The sequence below is a fragment of the Gobio gobio genome (genome assembly GCF_949357685.1).
Source record: "Gobio gobio genome assembly, chromosome: 1".
NCBI classification, from domain to species: domain Eukaryota; kingdom Metazoa; phylum Chordata; class Actinopteri; order Cypriniformes; family Gobionidae; genus Gobio; species Gobio gobio.
The window spans coordinates 65,586,445-65,606,782 of record NC_137097.1 but is presented as its reverse complement, the minus strand read 5'-3'; the positions used below and the strand labels follow the sequence as shown (position 1 = coordinate 65,606,782).

The 20,338-nt window shown below is 37.6% G+C and overlaps 1 protein-coding gene across 3 annotated transcripts in view; it reads left to right on the top strand.

The window, feature by feature from the left end:
- prkar1b (protein kinase, cAMP-dependent, regulatory, type I, beta) overlaps positions 1–20,338 on the top strand; it is a 91,626-nt gene that overhangs the window by 46,990 nt on the left and 24,298 nt on the right. For 2 of the 3 annotated variants that reach the window (XM_079835173.1, XM_079835174.1), the window contains exons 5-7: positions 1,948–1,994; positions 14,573–14,731; positions 17,211–17,271. In XM_079835173.1, the coding sequence (XP_079691299.1) occupies positions 1,948–1,994; positions 14,573–14,731; positions 17,211–17,271 (267 nt within the window). Of the gene's footprint in view, positions 1–1,947; positions 1,995–12,095; positions 12,153–14,572; positions 14,732–17,210; positions 17,272–20,338 lie in introns of all 3 variants that reach the window. The other variant, XM_079835172.1, reaches the window with a different exon arrangement.

Genomic DNA, 20,338 nt, shown 5'->3' with positions numbered 1-20,338 from the left:
TACATTAAATAATATAACTTTAAATGTAAAATGCTAAAAACATTCAATCAAAATGGTTTTTTTTTCACCCCTCAATAATAATAATATATATGAATATAAAATAATACATATATATACACAGTGTATAATATATATATATAAAATATTTATTTGATATATTCAAATATATATATATTTTAACCTACAGTTTTTTACATTTCTGGAATCACAAAATGAATTGCGTCAGTTAATATATCAACACACACAGTTTCCATTAATAAAAACTGTGGAAAATAAGCAACGTTGTCATAATTACAGCAAAAATACTGGAGGAAACTGCTTACCTTATATTGGTGGGTTTTTAAATATTGTGTTGGACATTGGCGGGCCTTCAAAAGAATTAAAGCTAATAAATAAATAAAGCTAAGCTACATTTAAGCTAAGCTAAACATTATTTACTTTATTTTTTATCCTCTAAAGGGAGGATAATTTAGGGTTAAGGTTAGGTAATGATAACTACGATCCAAATGGTCTTTTTATGATACACTCTTATTGTTCATAACATAGTAGTAATCTGGAACATAACGGCACATGAAACTGAGCTTGTGTAGCCAAAGGTGTTTGTGGTCGTGTACTTGTGTACTTGTGTACTTGTGTTTTCAATTCTATTTAATGTTACATTACATTATGTATGTGCAGTGCAAACTACAAGAGTGCAAACCTTAGGAAAGCATTATCAAAAGTGCAAATGCATTGCAGATTGTTTTAGTTATGTAAGAAGAAATGGTGGGTGATGAGGTTTTTTCTATAGTCAAACAATGAGCTCTTTTTGGTTTCATGTGGAGTTCATAAAGCAATAGAGAACAGTGAACTGCATGCATGTCTTACATACTCTCTGTGCAATGCAATTCTTGAGTTTCAAAGCATTTATCTAACTTGGACAGATTGCCCATAAAAGTAGATCTAGGAATGTACAAAGTTTTGTGTGTGTGTGTGTGTAGAAGTGTGCATGTGTGAGGTTTTTGTTCTCGTCAAATATTTGACTGCACTCTGTGACTCAAGGATCTGTTGGCCAAAAAACAGAAACTTCAGAGCAGAGGTGATAAAAGACAGGAAGACAGGAACAATACTAAGAAAAATGAGCTGAATGGGTTGAAAGAGAGAGAGACGAGGAGTAAGAGAGGGAGAGGGCACTAGCGATCGGTGAGTGTGTTAAGATAAATTGCTTGTGTGATTTACGAGCGCTTAGTGTGTTCGGTGTTAATTAGCCCCGTGAACCCGCGTGAACTCGGCAGCGCACGGATCACGGACTCTTTTAACTCTTCGGCTCGCTACCAGGATCCCAAACACCAACTTCAACACACACTTAGACCTCAAAGACCCTCTCAACCTACAGAAATGCTTTATGTAGCGGCCTTTAACTTGGAAATGTTGATCAGAGCCTGTGGCTTCTGGCACGCCCAACCGTCCATTAAACTCTCAAATGGGGTGTTTAAGATGAAGCCTGGGAATCATTTAGATGACACTGTCCTGGGAGGTGGTGACGTTTTTAAAGTGGTCTGCCATCTTTTATCTTTGATATGCACGTCTGTGTGTATGTCCTTGGGAAATTGGGAGTTAGAAAGGGATGGAATCTGGGAAAGAGACACAATTATTTATCTTTTCCTCTTTCCATCCTGAAGTCCCATGAAATTAAAATTGGAGTTTTGTGGCTTTTAGTCCATTTTTTGTTAGCTGCGAGGGCTCTTAAACGGTTGCAGAATTAACTTTTAGAAGATATAGGGATTTAAAATAGTGAGCATAAGCAACCACCAACCTCAAACTTTTGATTGGTAGAGTATGCTCAGTATTTTATGCAGATTTTCACATCTGAGCAAAAAAACACAGGAAGGAAAGGGGGCTACTTATATTCTCCTTGAAGTTGGTTGATTGTAATAAACTCACAATTTTTTCTTGTTTGTTCCTCAGGTGATGAAGGAGACAACTTCTATGTGATTGATCAAGGAGAAGTGGATGTGAGTTCAGTATTTCATACCTGTTTCTAAAGTCAAACTCATACATGTACTGTGGTATATGCAACTTATCAAGATAAACTCATCAAATGACTTCAGTAAAGTGCCCCTATATTACCTTTCATGCAGTATGTAATCTAGCTGTTTCGTGAATGTGAAAGGTCTGCAAAGTTTTAAAAGGGTCATGAAGTGGATATTTTGTATTATTTCCTGAGGTGCACTGATATTGTTATTAAGATATTTTACATCATAAAACGTCATAATATAGAAATAAAAGGCATTTTTCTATCCAGATTTTAGCCCTCTCGCTTAAACGCTGTGTTTGAAGGGGCGTGTCTGCTGTGAGACTTCAGTGGAAACGGCCACTGCTGTGATTGGCTAACATCTTTGCATTTAAAATACGTATTACATGTGGAACCCCTCTCGAATACTTTTACTACGTTTTTTACTATTACAGCTGTCGGGATTAACGAATCGTGAAAAGTGTTGATTATTGCATTATATTTAGATCTACTCCCCTCACATGAAAGGTAGTAGATGACAAGACAGTCTGTTGATCACGTGATTGCGTGACAGCTAACACAATATCGATATGAATACAGTAAGAGCTTCGTTGTGCAGTGTAACAGTGTCATTCATTATAACGGCAGTTTTGGCAAGTGTCCAGATAAACTTGCGCTGTTTGATTGACAGCTTCGGCCATTATAAAGGGAGCGTTCTTTGATCGCTTTCTGTAGTTTAATCACAGTTTAAATAACAGATTATTTTCATCCTGCTGAGAGAAACAGTGTGACGTTGTCTAGTCACTGGCTTGATTTACTGATGCATAAACAGACAAAGAAAATCTCCCTGAACTTGAATAATTACACATCAAAAATTACTGATCATTACTGTTTGTATCACTGTGTATCAAGTGCTGAAGAAGATCCGGAGCTGATATTCAGATATGGTAATGGCCATTTCGTTCCCAACATGAAGCGGTAGACCAATCACAACAGACTGAGCCATTTGACCAATCAGAGCTGAGTAGACCAATCGCAACAGACTGAGCCATTTGACCAATCAGAGCTGAGTAGACCAATAACAACAGACTAGGCCATCTGACCAATCAGAGCAGAGCAAACCAATCACAACAGACTGGGCCATCTGACCAATCAGAGCAGAGCAAACCAATCACAACAGACTAGGCCATCTGACCAATCAGAGCAGAGCAAACCAATCACAACAGACTGGGCCATCTGACCAATCATTCACTACACAACAGATGCGAATTTGTGGAATGGGCTTCTGCCAGCCGGCTCGTCTCGTTGCGAAATGGCTGACATGTTTGTTTTAAAATACGGCGAATAAGCTCAATTTGCTGGCTTTAACTAGCTTGTAGTCTCAATAGGGTGAATTCAGGGTGATTGGGACACTTTTTTACAAGTCATCTCAATGGCAAAAAGTGTCCCAATCACCCTGAAATCACCCTATGTATAGCTCAAATTGAGTAAAGAGCATTTTTTTAGGGGTGTGCATTGGCACTGCCCTCACAATTCGATTAGATTACGATTCACCAGGTAACGATTCGATTCTACGATGCATTGCGATGCATCAAAATTCTACTGCACACAACAAGGCAAATTTTTAATCAGTCATGAGGCAATACAAGCTGTCAGATATTGAACAACAGATTTTATTGGCTGCTATGTGTGTATTATCACTCTCCTGTATCTTTGACATAAATGTCATTAAATAAAATAAAATTGAATGGTACAGGGTATTGGATATGGCATTTTCAAACCTGAAAAAGAAAACATAAATCACTGCTTTCAGTGCTTTGAATGAGAAATGTTTCTCTTCTCTCTGCTTTAGAACCATTTGAAATTATATAGAGCAATAATAACCAACTAAGCCAACTTTTTCCAGCAGTGAACATGTTTTTTTTTTTTACACACAGTAAAAAGCTCTAAGACAGGGCACTTCATGAACTCCTGTGCAAATATTAATCCGTAATTACAGTCACACTATTGTAAAAACAACCACCACCCAGGCACCCAGCAATAAAAATATTCAGTGCAACACTCACAGTAACGTTGACACTAGGGACTCGTCAATTCTCGTGCTTGATTTTAGTGTGGCAGGCGCGTTAGCAGGGCGTAAGCAGCGCGTATATTTTTTAGGCGCCCATGTTAACAGATTAGAGCATTCACATCGCACGCAGAGGCAGCGCTATTTTTGCCGCGCTGCTCACGCTGATTTAAAGCCACAGTGGATTGTTCTTGATCAAAACTGACCAGATTAACATGGAAAATAACAAATTTCACCATGAAATCATGTAGTGAAGTGCCCCGTGTGTTTCACAATCACCATATGACATCCAGAGCTGTTAAAAAAATTTAAAACACAACACTGCCAGAAGTTCTTGCCCAAACTTAAAAAGCCTGTTTAAATGATTAAAACTAGAAGTATATATTCACTTTAATGTTAACTTACATTTATCATGTGACCTACTTATATACAAGTTATATGCATGTGTGTTTGGGGCAGAGGGGAACACGGTCGCATTTGCAGCATACGCTGCCCATCATAAATCAAAGCACGAGACAGACGGGGCTCGGAGGAGAAGACCGGAAAATGTGACATAATGTACAATATTTGTCTGTATTTGCAATATCTGCGCGAGACAAACGCAGCCAGTGTGAATCCACAATGGGGGCGCGGGCTCCCGCTCTCCATACCCACCGCTCCGCGTGCGGTGTGAAGCCGCCGTCAGAATCCGAAATGTGCCCAGATGTCCGCTTTCCAAGCTTTGGGTGCGTTTTTAATTACCCGTCTATCGCGGTCATCTCCCTCCGCCTCAGCCATCTTGATTGTTGTTGTTATGACCCTGGAAGTAATTGAAACTTCACAACTGTATTGTCCAACTCAAGGCCAGAAAATAAACGGTGATATAATCGATTATGGCACTTTGCCGCATCGATGCTGAATCGTGCATGCCCCGCATTGCGATGCATCGCTGAATCGATTATTGTTGACACCACTAATTTTTTTACAACTTACCAGATTGTCCGACCTCCTCACTCACTTTCTTCCGAGCAAAATCCGTTTTATTCCTGTTTCTATAAAGTACGAAGATGTATCTTACAGCTCCGGGTATCCACATATGATTTTGTCCTCATTGTTATCACTATTAGAGCAAGCTCCTGATTGGTTAACGTGGCGCGAATATCTGCCTAAATTCAGATTTTTCAACTCACGTGAATCACGCGTCAAACGCTCAATTCGCGCCATGTCATTCGCGCGGATCGCGCCGCAGAATGTCTGTTCGCTTCTTTGCATTGACTTAACATGTAAAGCACTCGCGCGAAATGCTTCATTCGCGTCTTGTGTGAACGCACCATAAGAAAAGAAGTTATGCTGCCATGTATATTACGAGAAAATCTAAGTGTTTTTTGATCTTGGATGCATGTAAACCTATTGTATAGGACCTTCAAAACAAAATTAAGAACCTTTCAAATAGCATAATAAGGGCACTTTAAGGCCTGTCACCGCAGTGAGCAGATGCTCAAGGATTAATTTATCTACATCCACAATACATTCATCAGTACAGCAAATAAATATAATGGGGTGTTATCCATTACCACAAAAACAGTTTCATAGAGGAAACATCTATTTTGAATGACAATTAAGCCCCCTCATTCTTATTACTATAAAAAAATCTCTTTATTTTTTTAAATGAAGTATTTATACATATTGGTATTTTGAAATGTATTAATAAATCACAAAAAAGAATATTTCAAATAAAATTCAATACAGTAATGACATTTTTAGATTGAAATGTACTAAAATGTACTAATTAAATTAGCTAATTTAATGTAATGTTCAAGATTTAAAATTCTGTTTTTCCCCATTGATATCCTATCATATAGACCTAAATATAATAATAGGTCTATATGATAAAAATCTTGCCCACTGGCCTCTTTTACCACTACAAAAAACTGGAACACTGACTGCCTTTGTTTTACCTTCCCAAAGATGACATGGATAAAGTTCAAGTGAAGTGAAGTGTCATTATCTCCACAGAGAATCCATTTCCTCTGTTTTGTTTTAAAGAAGCTTTCAAATAGATTTTCTTTGTACATGCATATGATTTATTTAGAATTTGCTTTTATCACCCTGGGAATCTGTAGTATTTTCCTTCCCCCATGTTTGGTTCTTCAGTAAATAGGATTGTTTATTTAAAAGGGGCCTTTTCCACACTTTTCTAGCATTTTATTTTTTCCCCAGAGTCCATTTATAATCTTAGTTATGGCTTCTTGAACCGAAAACAGTCGTAGTTTAGTTTTTATGACCATTTTCCACGCTCTATATGACTCTTAGAATTAAACGAACTGTTTTTACTGCTATATGTAAATGATCTCTTTTCATGTGAACAGACTAACAACCCATGCCAAGCTGCTGAATAGTCAATAGTAAATGAATATGAATAGAAACCTTTTACCTTTTTTTGTGTGAGAAGTATTTTATGCTCACCAAGATTGCATTTTACCACTACAAAACATAATTTATTTAAAGCTACACCGTGTAACTTTTTTAGTTTATTCTTAGCTAAAAACACTTAGTTCTTTCAAAAATATATGTGCTCATTAATGTATATTTACTTCTTTCAAGTAATAAAGTATTCTCGTAGGTTTATAATATGCCATTGAAAATACATACGGGTAAGTGGTTCGAATGCGGGTCGCCATGTTGCCCCTCCATCTTGAAAGTACATTAGCCAAAGAGGGACATACCCGTAAATTCAAGCTTTGCCTTTCGCGTTTTAACACTCGATGGCACCGTGTCGAATGTGGATGAGGTCGAACTGGAAGCCATGTTAATCTTGGACTAAATCGGCTACCGTATGAGTTCAAATGAAATCGGAATTTAGAAGAACAGAAACTAATATTCACTGGATGGTCATATACCTTTTCACCGCTAGATGGGGGAAAATATCACACAGTGTAGCTTTAAAGAGCACCTATCATGGCATTTAAAATGTTCCAAATATTGTTTTAGAAGTCCCCAACAACAGTTTTGCATGCATGCAATGACAAAAAAGACTTTAGTTTTCTTATAATATGCATTTATTTTTACCTGTTTTGACAGCGATTCTCAAATGATTCCTTTAGTGATTCACTTTTCAAAACCCCGCCTTTACGTGACGCTAATCTGCGGTGATTGGTCAGATGACCCAGTCAGTTGTGATTGGTATAGTCTGTGCAGATATTTTCGGAAACGGAACGCCCATCAAAGTCTTATAATGACAGTAATTTGTTAATATGTGTCAGGAGTTATGAATATGAAAACCGCGTCGGTACTGTTTGATTGTAATATGAGCCTCAGCTGATCTCATTCATAAAAAAACTCCTCACGAAGACTCGCGACAAATCAACATCCCTCAGGGCTTTTAGTTCAAAAGTGTGCAGATGAGGAGACATATTGATAGATTCTCATATGTCTGTGTCAAATTTCTAAACAGAGGAGTATTTTTTATTCAATACTTCCTCAAAATGTGCAGAAATAGTTGTTTTCAATTCATACTGGCAGCCGGAGGGCGCTCTGTGCACATGTAGTCAGATATGGTACAGACAGACGAAGAAGATACCATGTGCCATAATAGAAGTCCATAATAAAAGCTTCCTGAGATCGCGAAACATACATTTGACGACTAATAAACACACAATCGCGACGATGTATGGTTTGTCTTCAAGCCACTTAGTCTTCAAATGCTCATCCTTGGGCAGATGAAAAAAGTTTGCTTTTGAGTGGCACTTCAGAACACAGCGTCTCGTCGCCATGATGTTTTCTAGTTTTCACTGGCGTCTCGTCGCCATGATGTTTTCTAGTTTTCACTGGCGTCTCGTCTCCATGATGTTTTCTAGTTTTCACTGGCGTCTTGGAGCGCAATAAGTGGGCGTATCGTATTCAAATAACTTGACAAGTTGACGTCATCTAGTCAGAGAAAAAGCTTCGGTCTTCTAACGATTCTTAAAAATGACTCCGAGTCGACTCTTACTTTTGAAAGAAAATAACTATATATACGGTGCACTGTCATATTTCAAGCTATCACAGGATGTTTTTGTTCACTTAGATCTATGTTACACACTACATGAAAGGTACATTTCAAAATTCCATGATAGGTGCTCTTTAATCAACTATACAGTAATATTGTGAAATATTATTACAATGTAAAATAACATTTCTAATTTGAATTTTTTTATATATATTATTTATTCCTGTGATCAAAGCTGAATTTTCAGCATCATTACTCCAGTCTTCACATGATCCTTCAGAAATCATTCTGATATGATGATTTGGTGATGCTTTTTTTATTTTTAATCAGCATTTAATAGATTTTTTTTTTGTTTTTTTGTTTTTTTGTGCATAAAACACATACATGTATATATTTAGGAAATATTTGCATGTGTGTGTGTATATGTACATATGTGTGTGTGTATATTTACACTCTTATTTCACTAATTCCATTCAAAAAGTGAAACTTGTATATTATATTCATTCATTACACACAGACTGGTATATTTCAAATGTTTATTTCTTTTAATTTTGATGATTATAACTGACAACTAAGGAAAATCCCAAATTCAGTATCTCAGAAAATTAGAATATTGTGAAAAGGTTCAATATTGAAGACACCTGGTGCCACACTCTAATCAGAAAATTCACTCAAAACATCTGCAAAGGCCTTTAAATGGTCTCTCAGTCTAGTTCTGTAGGCTACACAATCATGGGGAAGACTGCTGACTTGACAGTTGTCCAAAAGACGACCATTGACACCTTGCACAAAGGGCAAGACACAAAAGGCAAAAGAGGCTGGCTGTTCACAGAGCTCTGTGTTCAAGCACATTAGTAGAGAGGCGAAGGGAAGGAAAAGATGTGGTAGAAAAAAGTGTACAAGCAACAGGGATAACCGCACCCTGGAGAGGATTGTGAAACAAAACCTATTCAAAAATGTGGGGGAGATTCACAAAGAGTGGACTGCAGCTGGAGTCAGTGCTTCAAGAACCACTACGCACAGATGTATGCAAGACATGGGTTTCAGCTGTCGCATTCCTTGGGTCAAGCCACTCTTGAACAACAGACAGCGCCAGAAGCGTCTCGCCTGGGCTAAAGACAAAAAGGACTGGACTGCTGCTGAGTGGTCCAAAGTTATGTTCTCTGATGAAAGTCAATTTTGCATTTCCTTTGGAAATCAGGGTCCCAGAGTCTGGAGGAAGAGAGGAGAGGCACACAATCCACGTTGCTTGAGTTCCAGTGTAAAGTTTCCACAGTCAGTGATGGTTTGGGGTGCCATGTCATCTGCTGGTGTTGGTCCACTGTGTTTTCTGAGTTCCAAGGTCAACGCAGCCGTATAGTTTTAGAGCACTTCATGCTTCCTGCTGCTGACCAACTTTACGGAGATGCAGATTTAATTTTCCAACAGGACTTGGCAACTGCACACAGTGCCAAAGCAACCAGTACCTGGTTTAAGGACCATGGTATCCCCGTTCTTAATTGGCCAGCAAACTCGCCTGACCTTAACCCCATAGAAAATCTATGGGGTTAAGGTCAGGCGAGTTTGCTGGCCAATGTGAAGAGGAAGATGCGATATGCCAGACCCAACAATGCAGAAGAGCTGAAGGCCACTATCAGAGCAACCTGGGCTCTCATAACACCTGAGCAGTGCCACAGACTGATCGACTCCATGGCACGCTGCATTGCTGCAGTAATTCAGGCAAAAGGAGCCCCAACTAAGTATTGAGTGCTGTACATGCTCATACTTTTCATGTTCATACTTTTCAGTTGGCCAAGATTTCTAAAAATCCTTTTTTTGTATTGGTCTTAAGTAATATTCTAAGTTTCTGAGATACTTAATTTGGGATTTTCCTTAGTTGTCAGTTATAATCATCAAAATTAAAAGAAATAAACATGTGAAATATATCAGTCTGTGTGTAATGAATGAATATAAAGTTTCACTTTTTGAATGGAATTAGTGAAGTAAATCAAATGTCTTTACACTGTTACTTTTGATCAATTTAATGCAACCTTGCTGGATAAAAATATTAATATCTTTGAGGAAAGAAAAAATGTTACTGTCCCTGATAAATGTGGGTAGTCATATGTTTATGTGCTCATGATTGTGACTTAACATTGACCGTTTCAAATTGGCCCATTTTGAATCTAGGGACTTTAGAGTATTGGTCAAGCTGTTTTGTTTTAAAAGGGACTCACAGACTCAAACATTACTGTATCTTAATATTCTTTTTGTTATTAACAGTCTTGAGACTGTTCTCCTTGTGTATGTGCTTAGCGATCCGCTGTGTGATATATCGGTGCTAATATTTCTCCTCTGCTCTGGATGAGCTCCGAGGGCGCGTTGAGTCAGCACTGGGTCACTGCCACATCAGATTGTGTCGTATCGAGCTCTTGTGTCAGAGCCAGAGCGCCGACAGCCCAAGCACAAAGCCCGACTCACTCAATCCACTGTACGCCACACTAGTATACAAAATACGTGTTTACAGGCATTAACCAGTCTTCTCATATGTGTACGTGAGCACATTCAGCTCCATAAACCTCCCAGACATACACAAACGTGCTGGAATGTCAAGATGCGTCTCAAATGCGTCGTGATGTCTCTCATTAGCAGAAAGGATAAATCTCCTGTGACTTTGGAGCACGTAGTGCTGCATGCTAATCGAGAGCGTGTTCAAATTTGGAATTCATTAAGAAGAATCATATTTCTAGGGCTGCTCCTAATGGTCAAGTTGATGAGAAGAGGCTTGGTCAACCAATTTTTAATTAGTCGGTTGGTCGCAGAAAAACAAACTCCACAGTCCATGGAGTCATGCAGTCCGTGACGGGCAGATGGTTAACATGGCTAGTCCATGTGGTAATTATGTTGGGCAGGAAATCCAAATATTTGCCTGTCATTCGACCTCAAACAGGAATTATCATTTGAAACATGTGTGTTGTATCCTAACGTTAGCCACTTTACAAGGCCGCTCGCTTTAACGTTACCCTATAAATGTGCTATCATTAGCCGTATATCCAAGGATTTGTGCGGGGTGTTGAAACTAAATTATTACTCTGCTTAATGCATGACGTTTAACTTAATGTGCATTTCTCTCTATAGGCGCGTCTATAGCCCTGTCCCAAATGACACACTTCACATGCACTTCCGGACTTAAAATGGCTGCCGTGTGTCCGTTAAGTCCATGGCTGCATCCGAAATTGCATTCCCTACTATATAATAGGTGAAAAACAGGATGTGACAAAAGAAGTATGTCCAAATTCACAGTACTCATAAAAGACCTACTTCTTCCGGCGAGTTTCTGAAGTGTGCATTTGGTGGAGACTTTACTATCCCATGATGCCACATGAGAGGATTTGTAAATGGAAGTGAAGCGATGTAACGGACACTGGTAGGTCACATAATAATGACAACATGGCGAATGTGTCCCGTAACATTCATACGACACACACTCATACTATATACACTCACCTAAAGGATTATTAGGAACACCATACTAATACTGACCCTTTCGCCTTCAGAACTGCCTTAATTCTACGTGGCATTGATTCAACAAGGAGCTGAAAGCATTCTTTAGAAATGTTGGCCCATATTGATAGGATAGCATCTTGCAGTTGATGGAGATTTGTGGGATGCACATCCAGGGCACGAAGCTCCCGTTCCACCACATCCCAAAGATGCTCTATTGGGTTGAGATCTGGTGACTGTGGGGGCCATTTTAGTTCAGTGAACTCATTGTCATGTTCAAGAAACCAATTTGAAATGATTCGAGCTTTGTGACATGGTGCATTATCCTGCTGGAAGTAGCCATCAGAGGATGGGGACATGGTGGTCATAAAGGGATGGACATGGTCAGAAACAATTCTCAGGTAGGCCGTGGCATTTAAACGTTGCCCAATTGGCACTAAGGGGCCTAAAGTGTGCCAAGAAAACATTTCCCACACCATTACACCACCACCACCAGCCTGCACAGTGGTAACAAGGCATGATGGATCCATGTTCTCATTCTGTTTACGCCAAATTCTGACTCTACCATCTGAATGTCTCAACAGAAATCGAGACTCATCAGACCAGGCAACATTTTTCCAGTCTTCAAGTGTCCAATTTTGGTGAGCTTGTGCAAATTGTAGCCTCTTTTTCCTATTTGTAGTAGAGATGAGTGTTACCCGGTGGGGTCTTCTGCTGTTGTAGCCCATCCGCCTCAAGGTTGTGCGTGTTGTGGCTTCTCAAATGCTTTGCTGCATACCTCGGTTGTAACAAGTGGTTATTTCAGTCAAAGTTGCTCTTCTATCAGCTTGAATCAGTCGGCCCATTCTCCTCTGACCTCTAGCATCAACAAGGCATTTTCGCCCACAGGACTGCCGCAAACTGGATGTTTTTCCCTTTTCACACCATTTTTTGTAAACCCTAGAAATGGTTGTGCGTGAAAATCCCAGTAACTGAGCAGATTGTGAAATACTCAGACCGGCCCGTCTGGCACCAACAACCATGCCACGCTCAAAATTGCTTAAATCACCTTTCTTTCCCATTCTGACATTCAGTTTGGAGTTCAGGAGATTGTCTTGACCAGGACCACACCCCTAAATGCATTGAAGCAACTGCCATGTGATTGGTTGATTAGATAATTGAATTAATGAGAAATTGAACAGGTGTTCCTAATAATCCTTTAGGTGAGTGTAGAACCTACTTTTTAGCAGTCGTGAAGTAATTAATTATTCAAAATAAGTACCTCCTCAAGAGAGTATGCAAATTCGAATGCAGCCCATGAGACTGTAAGGTGTCCCATTTTGCAGTCGATATGCCCCCTCAATGCACACTTTTACCCAGCCCACATTAAGCGACCTCTTCATTACGTCACGAAAGACCGCAAGTTTTTAGGGTGCCATTTGACACAGGGCCCATACTGTGGAGATGCCAAGTCAGCATCATCAACTTCATCTTTGCAGCTGACACTTTTTCCCATTATTTTTGTCTGTTGTTCCAATAAAATGACTGAATTGGAGACAGAAGGGTTATTTCAAAGAACTTCTCACCTTAAGTGACATGTTGGCCATCTCTGAGGAGGCTTTGACCCAAACCTGCTCGAGTGGCCGGTCTGGAGAGCAGAGATACCTGTGGAATGTGTCTTAGATGGCTGGCAGAACGCCTGTCCTGAGCAGGACCAGCAAGAGATGAGCGTTTATTTCTGCCCTGTGTGTTAGCATTTTTTTTTATCTCCCCTCATAAAATCAACAAGTGGATTGTGTGTCTACAGGTGAAACCCAATCAGACTCTGTGGAAAATGAGAAAGAGGCTCTTTGTGCTTGTCTATGCGTGTGGCTGTTGAAAACCACACGCTGACACACACACACACACACACACACACAGAGATTCTGTGAGATATTCTCTTCGGTAGCATCTTACAGTTATGCCAAAATGAAAGACAAAACAGGGGAAAGAGTCTCAAGGTGTTATCTAATTCCTCGTAAGACACTCTAGAGGAGCCAAGGTTGAGAAGATTGAAGGTGTTATCAGATCACCTGCTTCACTATGAATGCCCTTGACTATCATTAGTATGAAACGAGAGTTCAGTCAGTTCTTTAAGATAACATGAAATTGAAATAGTTCCTTTTTACTTTGTATAAAGGTCATTTTTTGTGTATAGTTCATTGATGCATATTCTGAAACAAGTGTTTTTATCATCCTAATCAAAGTGTAATGGGTGAATTTCACAGATAAGACGAATGATATAGATAATGAAGTCTATTATATTATATAGGTAGTTATTAAGATATACGATTTTTTTCTCGTTGCTGTAATGAATAAATATGTATAGTCTTAACTAATTTTAATAAAAGATACATTATATTATAATGACAAATTAGATTGTTTTCACATTACTATATTTATTATATTATATTATATTGTATGTGTGGGTATTATATTATGTTATATGTTATATTTTATTAATTATATTATATTATGTGTGAGTATAATATTATATTATTTATATATGTTATATTATATTAATTATATTATATTGTATGTGTGGGTATTATATTATATTATTATATTATAATATATGTGTGGGTATAATATATTATTTATATATGTTATTTTATATTATATTATTTATATATATTATATTAATTATATCATATTATATGTGTGGGTATTATATTATATTATTATATTATAATATATGTGTGATTATTATATTATATTATATTATGTATATATGTTATGTTATATTATATTATGTATATATATTATATTAATTATATTACATTACATTACATTACATTATAATATTAATTATATTATATTAAAATATGAATGCAAATAATATTTTATTTTACATTGTGGTAATGAAAATTTTGGGTAACTTGGGATAATTAACTGTTATGAGAACCAAAATCCTAAAAATGGCCCAGAATATTCAAGTGTTTTATGGAAGTTAATGGTGTTGTCTTCAATTAACCATACAAGGTATTCATGTTCATGTGTATTATAAACTGAAATCTCTAATGATCTTTCTCTCTCTTCTCAGGTGTATGTAAATGGTGAATGGGTGACTAGTATCGGAGAGGGTGGTAGTTTTGGAGAATTGGCTCTGATATATGGAACTCCTCGGGCTGCTACTGTGAAAGCCAAGACTGACCTGAAACTGTGGGGGATAGACAGAGACAGCTACCGGCGCATCCTTATGGTAGAAACGCACTCACACACTTACATTACACAGTGACATAAGGGGCAGTAATGTCAGAATTTAAATTTTAGGCTGAACTATCCCTTTAAAAGACGAGCCCTTCCTCTTGAATGCCATGACTTTCCAGATTGAAACTCTTGACCATTGTGCTGTTGGCGTTCTCAAACTAAACCAAACTTTCCACTCTTTGGTATTCTTTAACTAAATACTTACTGTCTCGCTCAACAGTGCAATCTGCATCAAGTGCTCCATCTGTAGCAGTGTTTGTGTTTGTAGAGTGTGTGTATTTGTGTGTGTGTGTTGTGGGAATGAATAAATGAATATTTCTGATGCCCCGCAAGCCTCCGTGGAAACTGTTCTCCACACAGAGCCTGACAAGGGACCAATTTAGATTTTTCTGTCAGGCCATCGTTTCGTTTTTCTTTCTCTTTAGTGTCCTCCTCGCTTTCTTATGCAAACACGCACTTACCATGCAGACTTACTCTTTACAACACACACACTGAGTTCTGTGACTGTCAGATTTCAGCTATGTTGAGCTGCTTTTAATTAAACCAGTAAATGATTTGTGTTTGTGTGTGTGTGTGTGTGTGTGTGTGTGTGTGTGTGTGTGTGTGTGTGTGTGTGTGTGTGTGTGTGTGTGTGTGTGTGTGTGTGTGTGTGTGTGTGTGTGTGTGTGTGTGTGTGTGTGTGTGTGTGTGTGTGTGTGTGTGTGTGTGTGTGTGTGTGTGTGTGTGTGTGTGTGTGTGTGTGTGTGTGTGTGTGTGTGTGTGTGTATGTGTGTGGCTGCAGTCAATTAGAGATGAGACATCATGTGTGTGAGAGAACCTGAAATGGCCTACACTCATGTTGGTTTTCCATTTTATTTTTTTAAAAACCTCTCATTTGCAATCCCCCTTTTCTTAAATGCTAACAAATATTCCTGGGCACTATATACAAAATATTGTATCTCAATAATTTTCAACCTTTTGGTGATATTTGGTGGAAATCTTAATATTCGATCTGAAATAGATTTTTGCCCAATCTAAGAAAATCTTGGTAATTATAACGATTTAGATATTTTACTGGATTATACCTTATAATGATTGAAATGAAGAAAAATGTAATATATATTTATTTATTTGTATTATTTTATTATGTATTTATTATTATTGTTATTACTTTATTTTTCATCCATAATTCTCCAATTAAATAATTTTTAAATGCTTTTTTTATTTAAATGATGGTTGGAAAATGTTTTATATATATATTTATTTTTATTATGTATTTGTTTATTTATTTATTATTATTATCTTATTTTTTTCATCCCTAATTCTCCAATTAAATAATTGTAAAGGCTTTTTGAGTGAAATAATGTTTGGAAATACGTAATATATATATATTACTTTTATTATTTATATACTATTATTTATTTGTATGTATGTATATTATTATTTGTTAATTATTTTAATTTTATTTAATTAAATAATACCGCATGTAATAGTAGATTATTAAATCTATTGTCCAGACTTACTTGCAAGCGAAACACTGTATTTTGGTAAGTTATTTAGGTAGACATTTACATTTACATAAACATGCGCTTGAATCCTCCTCAAGTTTCTCTAGCAGAAGTTCTTTAGTTCACATTTTTCATGCATAGTCTTTCTTGTTTGCTCTAGTAAAGAGATCTTCACAGACACTTATTCCAGCTACACAGTCTGTCTATAGAAAATACATAGTGTTTATTTGGGAAATGTGGGTGAACTAATCCATTAAGCTTGACCAACACTTGCCGGAACGCTGTAGATCACGATGTCATGCCTCACTTTAGTGTCTGCAGGCCATCTTAGATGTTCTTCTAATGTTTTTGTATCTTCCTCTCAAACACCAGGGGCGGAGAGGTCACTGACCTCGTAAGAGAGAAGATCTTCACGGTCAGTCAGTGGCTGGACATTTGCGTTTATGTTCCGTTGTCTCAGATATGAAGGTGGTTTAGTTAGTAAAGTTTTCCACTCAGTCTTAGAGGACAATTTGGACTAAAATGAAATGACGCAAATTGTTGACATGCAGCAAGAATAAAGCCCTATGAAATGTATAAAAGTTAGGTGGAGACATGTGAGACAAATCCAAGAATGCAGAGACTCCTCTCATTCCCGTCTAGGAGAAACAATTGAGACAATAAGAAGATCATTCGTGATTTATCTTAACTACGGGACCGTCTCCACTTAATGTGTTTCTGTTTTTATTTGAGTATTAGAGAGAGACAGAGCTGAAAAAGACAACACTAGGAACAAAAGAGAAGGAAGCCAAAACTTTGCTTTAATCTGGATGTTTATAGTTCTTCTTCAACACCGTGTTTGAGGAAAGTCCCCCGGCTTTGTTCTCAGCGCCGTGTTTCTTATTCTTGTTCCGTAGAGACTGATTAGAGGGCAGGAGATTCTGTTACCTGATGTCCTCCATGTGTCTTATAACTGCTGCTTCTCTGGGTTTTTTTTACTTTTAGGGAAGCACGTTGAGGAAGAGAAAGATGTATGAAGAGTTCCTTAGTAAGGTGTCTATACTTGGTAAGTACAGTAATGAGAACTTTGTAATGAGAATAATTTGTATCTGTGAAATCAATCTTGCATGAATTGTTTGATTAAATGTGAACACCTTGTTAAACATGAATCTATTTATATTAGGTGGCCTGAATGCGCTCACATCAAACAAATCAAAACAAAAGTACAATGTACTTATTGTGTTCATGTTGTATTGTGAAACACTTTTGCTGCTATTGAGGTGGGATACGGTTAAAGTTAGGGACAGGTTTGGTGGAATGGGTAGGTAAGGGTGGGTTAAGGTGTAAGATAAGTGTCAACAGTGTAATTATAGATGTAATCCGGTCACAACTAATACAGTAAGGTCTCATTTGTAAATGTGTCCATGTGAACAACTCGATCATCAATCCCAAGTAGAATGAATTCCAATGTAAATTGTACCCAAAAGTGAAATGTAACCCATGATTTACTCACCCTCTAGTCATCCTAGGTGTATATGACATTCTTCTTTCAGACGAATACAATCTGAAAAAGAATTATGTTTAAAAGAGTTACAAAAATGAAACAAAAGAGTTATGTTAAAAATGTCCAGGCTAATCCAAGCTTTATAATGGCAGTGAATGACAGCCCCAAATTTGAAGGCCAAAAAAGTGCATCCATCCATTATAAAAGTACTCCACACGGCTCCAGGTGGTTAATAAAGGCCTACTGAAGCGAATCAATGTGTTTGTGTAAGAAAAATATCCATATTTAAAACTTTATAAAGTAAAAGATTTAGTGTCCGGCGGACAAAGTGTAACACCTCTTGCAGTTCAAAACGCTTATGCTACATCCAATTTCATCGTCGCTCCAGTTATGCTTTTTCCGTAAGTTGGATACGGAAGGCGGTCTGCCGGAAGCTCGATATTTAACTTTATAAAGTGTTAAATATGGATGTTTTCATACAAATACCCATCGATTCGCTTCAGAAGGACTTTATTAACCCCCTGGAGCCATGTGGAGTACTTTCATAATGGTTGAATGCACTTTTTTTGGCCTTCAAATTTTGGGCTTCCATTATAATGCTTGGAAGAGCCAGGACATTTTTTAATATAACTCCGATTGTATTTGTCTGAAAGAAGAATGTTATGTACACCTTGAATGACTTGAGGGTGAGTAAATCATGAGCTAATTTTAATTTTTGGGTGAACTGTCCCTTTAAAATCATGTCGTTTTATGATGGGTTTATGATTTAAAAAGAAATGTTGTGAAAAAGTGCTTTTTGGACTGGAATCTGCTGATTTTCTGTATACTCGGCCCAGTGGCCGGCCGGTCATTCTCACGTTTTTCCGATTCCAAGCGGGTCCGTTTTGTTGCCAGCGGCTCAGGCAATAATATCAGCTGCACATTCTCACTCTCTCTTCTCTCCGACGGCGGAGTGACACACACCCGTCTCATCTCACTCACTTGTCTCATTCATAATTTTACTAATTTCCGCAGGTTTCGCGCTCACACCAAAAGCGTGCGCACCACAGATCAATATAAGTGGAGCGCACATAAACTTAAAGCTGCCTCTTAAACAGTCGCAAGTACCAAAATGACTGGCTAGCTGCGCTTAAACTATCAAATACATACAAAATTATGTCACAATGATCACCATGGCGAGTATTCAGTTAAACACAGTCAGTTTTGCAACGTAAATAGTTGAGAAAGATAATGCATGTTGTGTAAGAGTATATTGGATCCGTGCATAAACTCTTAAAGTGACAGCAGTCTAATATTCCTGCTGCTGTCTGTCATGTTAATCAAACAACAAAAGACAAAGAGAAAATCACTCTCTGCTCTTGACTGAATAACTTTTGTAACTTTAACTTTAGTTTTTTTTTTTTTTTACTTTTGATCACATTAATTTCTGCAGTATTCCTCAGCTGAGAACCTAACCTACTGTTAGACCCGCCTGAAAAACTTAAAGCTGTGTTTATTTCATATCTCTCTTTATTCTATTGCACTTATTTGTGCTGTTGTTTGCGATTTGTTTATTTGTTCTTTACTGACTTTTTTCTTGTTTTTGTTATGAAAATCATTGAAGAAAAGTAGATTTTTGTTTGTCAGGGTACCCGCGGGATCTTAAAAAGTCTTAAATGTCTTTAAATTCAAAATCAAAATTTTAAGGCCTTAAAAGTCTTAAATTCACTGAAGTATTGAGTTCTAGGTCTTAAATAATTTTAAACGGGTCTTAATTTTTTCTACGTCCATGTAACGCTACTCCATTGCTCATTGAAATGCTCCCGCAATGTTTTAGAGAGAGAGAGAGAGAGTGTGTGTGTGTGTGTGTGTGTTGTTAGTTCGTTTTTTCGCTAGTGAGAGACCAACATGCATCTTATATTGCAGCCAATGAGCTTTCGTGTTATTGGCGCGAGGCTCTCTCTGATTGTACCACAGACCATAGTTGCCAAGTCCGCGTATAACACGCGACTTTGGGCTTCTTTTTTTGGCAAGTCGCGTTCAAAAATCACGAGTCGCGGGTTGCGGTTTTTTGGGCTTATTTTATTTTAAAATGTGGTTGCTTGTTAGGAAAATATAAGCAACTTCGTTTCTTTACATTTATGGTCACTGTTTTGTCCAAAACATTGCCTGACACTGTCTTCTCACAGCTAATAGCCATTCAGTGCAACGATACAAGTGCTGTAGTAATCCGTCCTCATATATCCCGCCTCCTTCTCCCCCTCATTGAAGAGAAATCGCGTTCAACGTGCAGGCATGTGACGTTATAAATGCACGTAATGATAGTTAGTAGACTTAAATAGACGTATACATTTTTACAAACCATGCCACCAGCAGAGATGTACAGAGATGGAGAGGAAACAGGGAGGAGAGGCACCTAATTTAATTAAAAAATATATTTTTGTAATGTATTTAAAATTACAGGCTATTATTAAAAAAACAAGTATACTAATAATAACAGTAGGTAGCCTATGGTTCGAATTTATTTTATTATAAATATGTGGCTATATTGCAGTGCTCCCTTAGTGCTTGTCTGTGTCCCAGTGTGCATACTATCAATCGTATAGTAATAAATAGTATGTGACATTAGTAATTTTCAATACTATTTAGG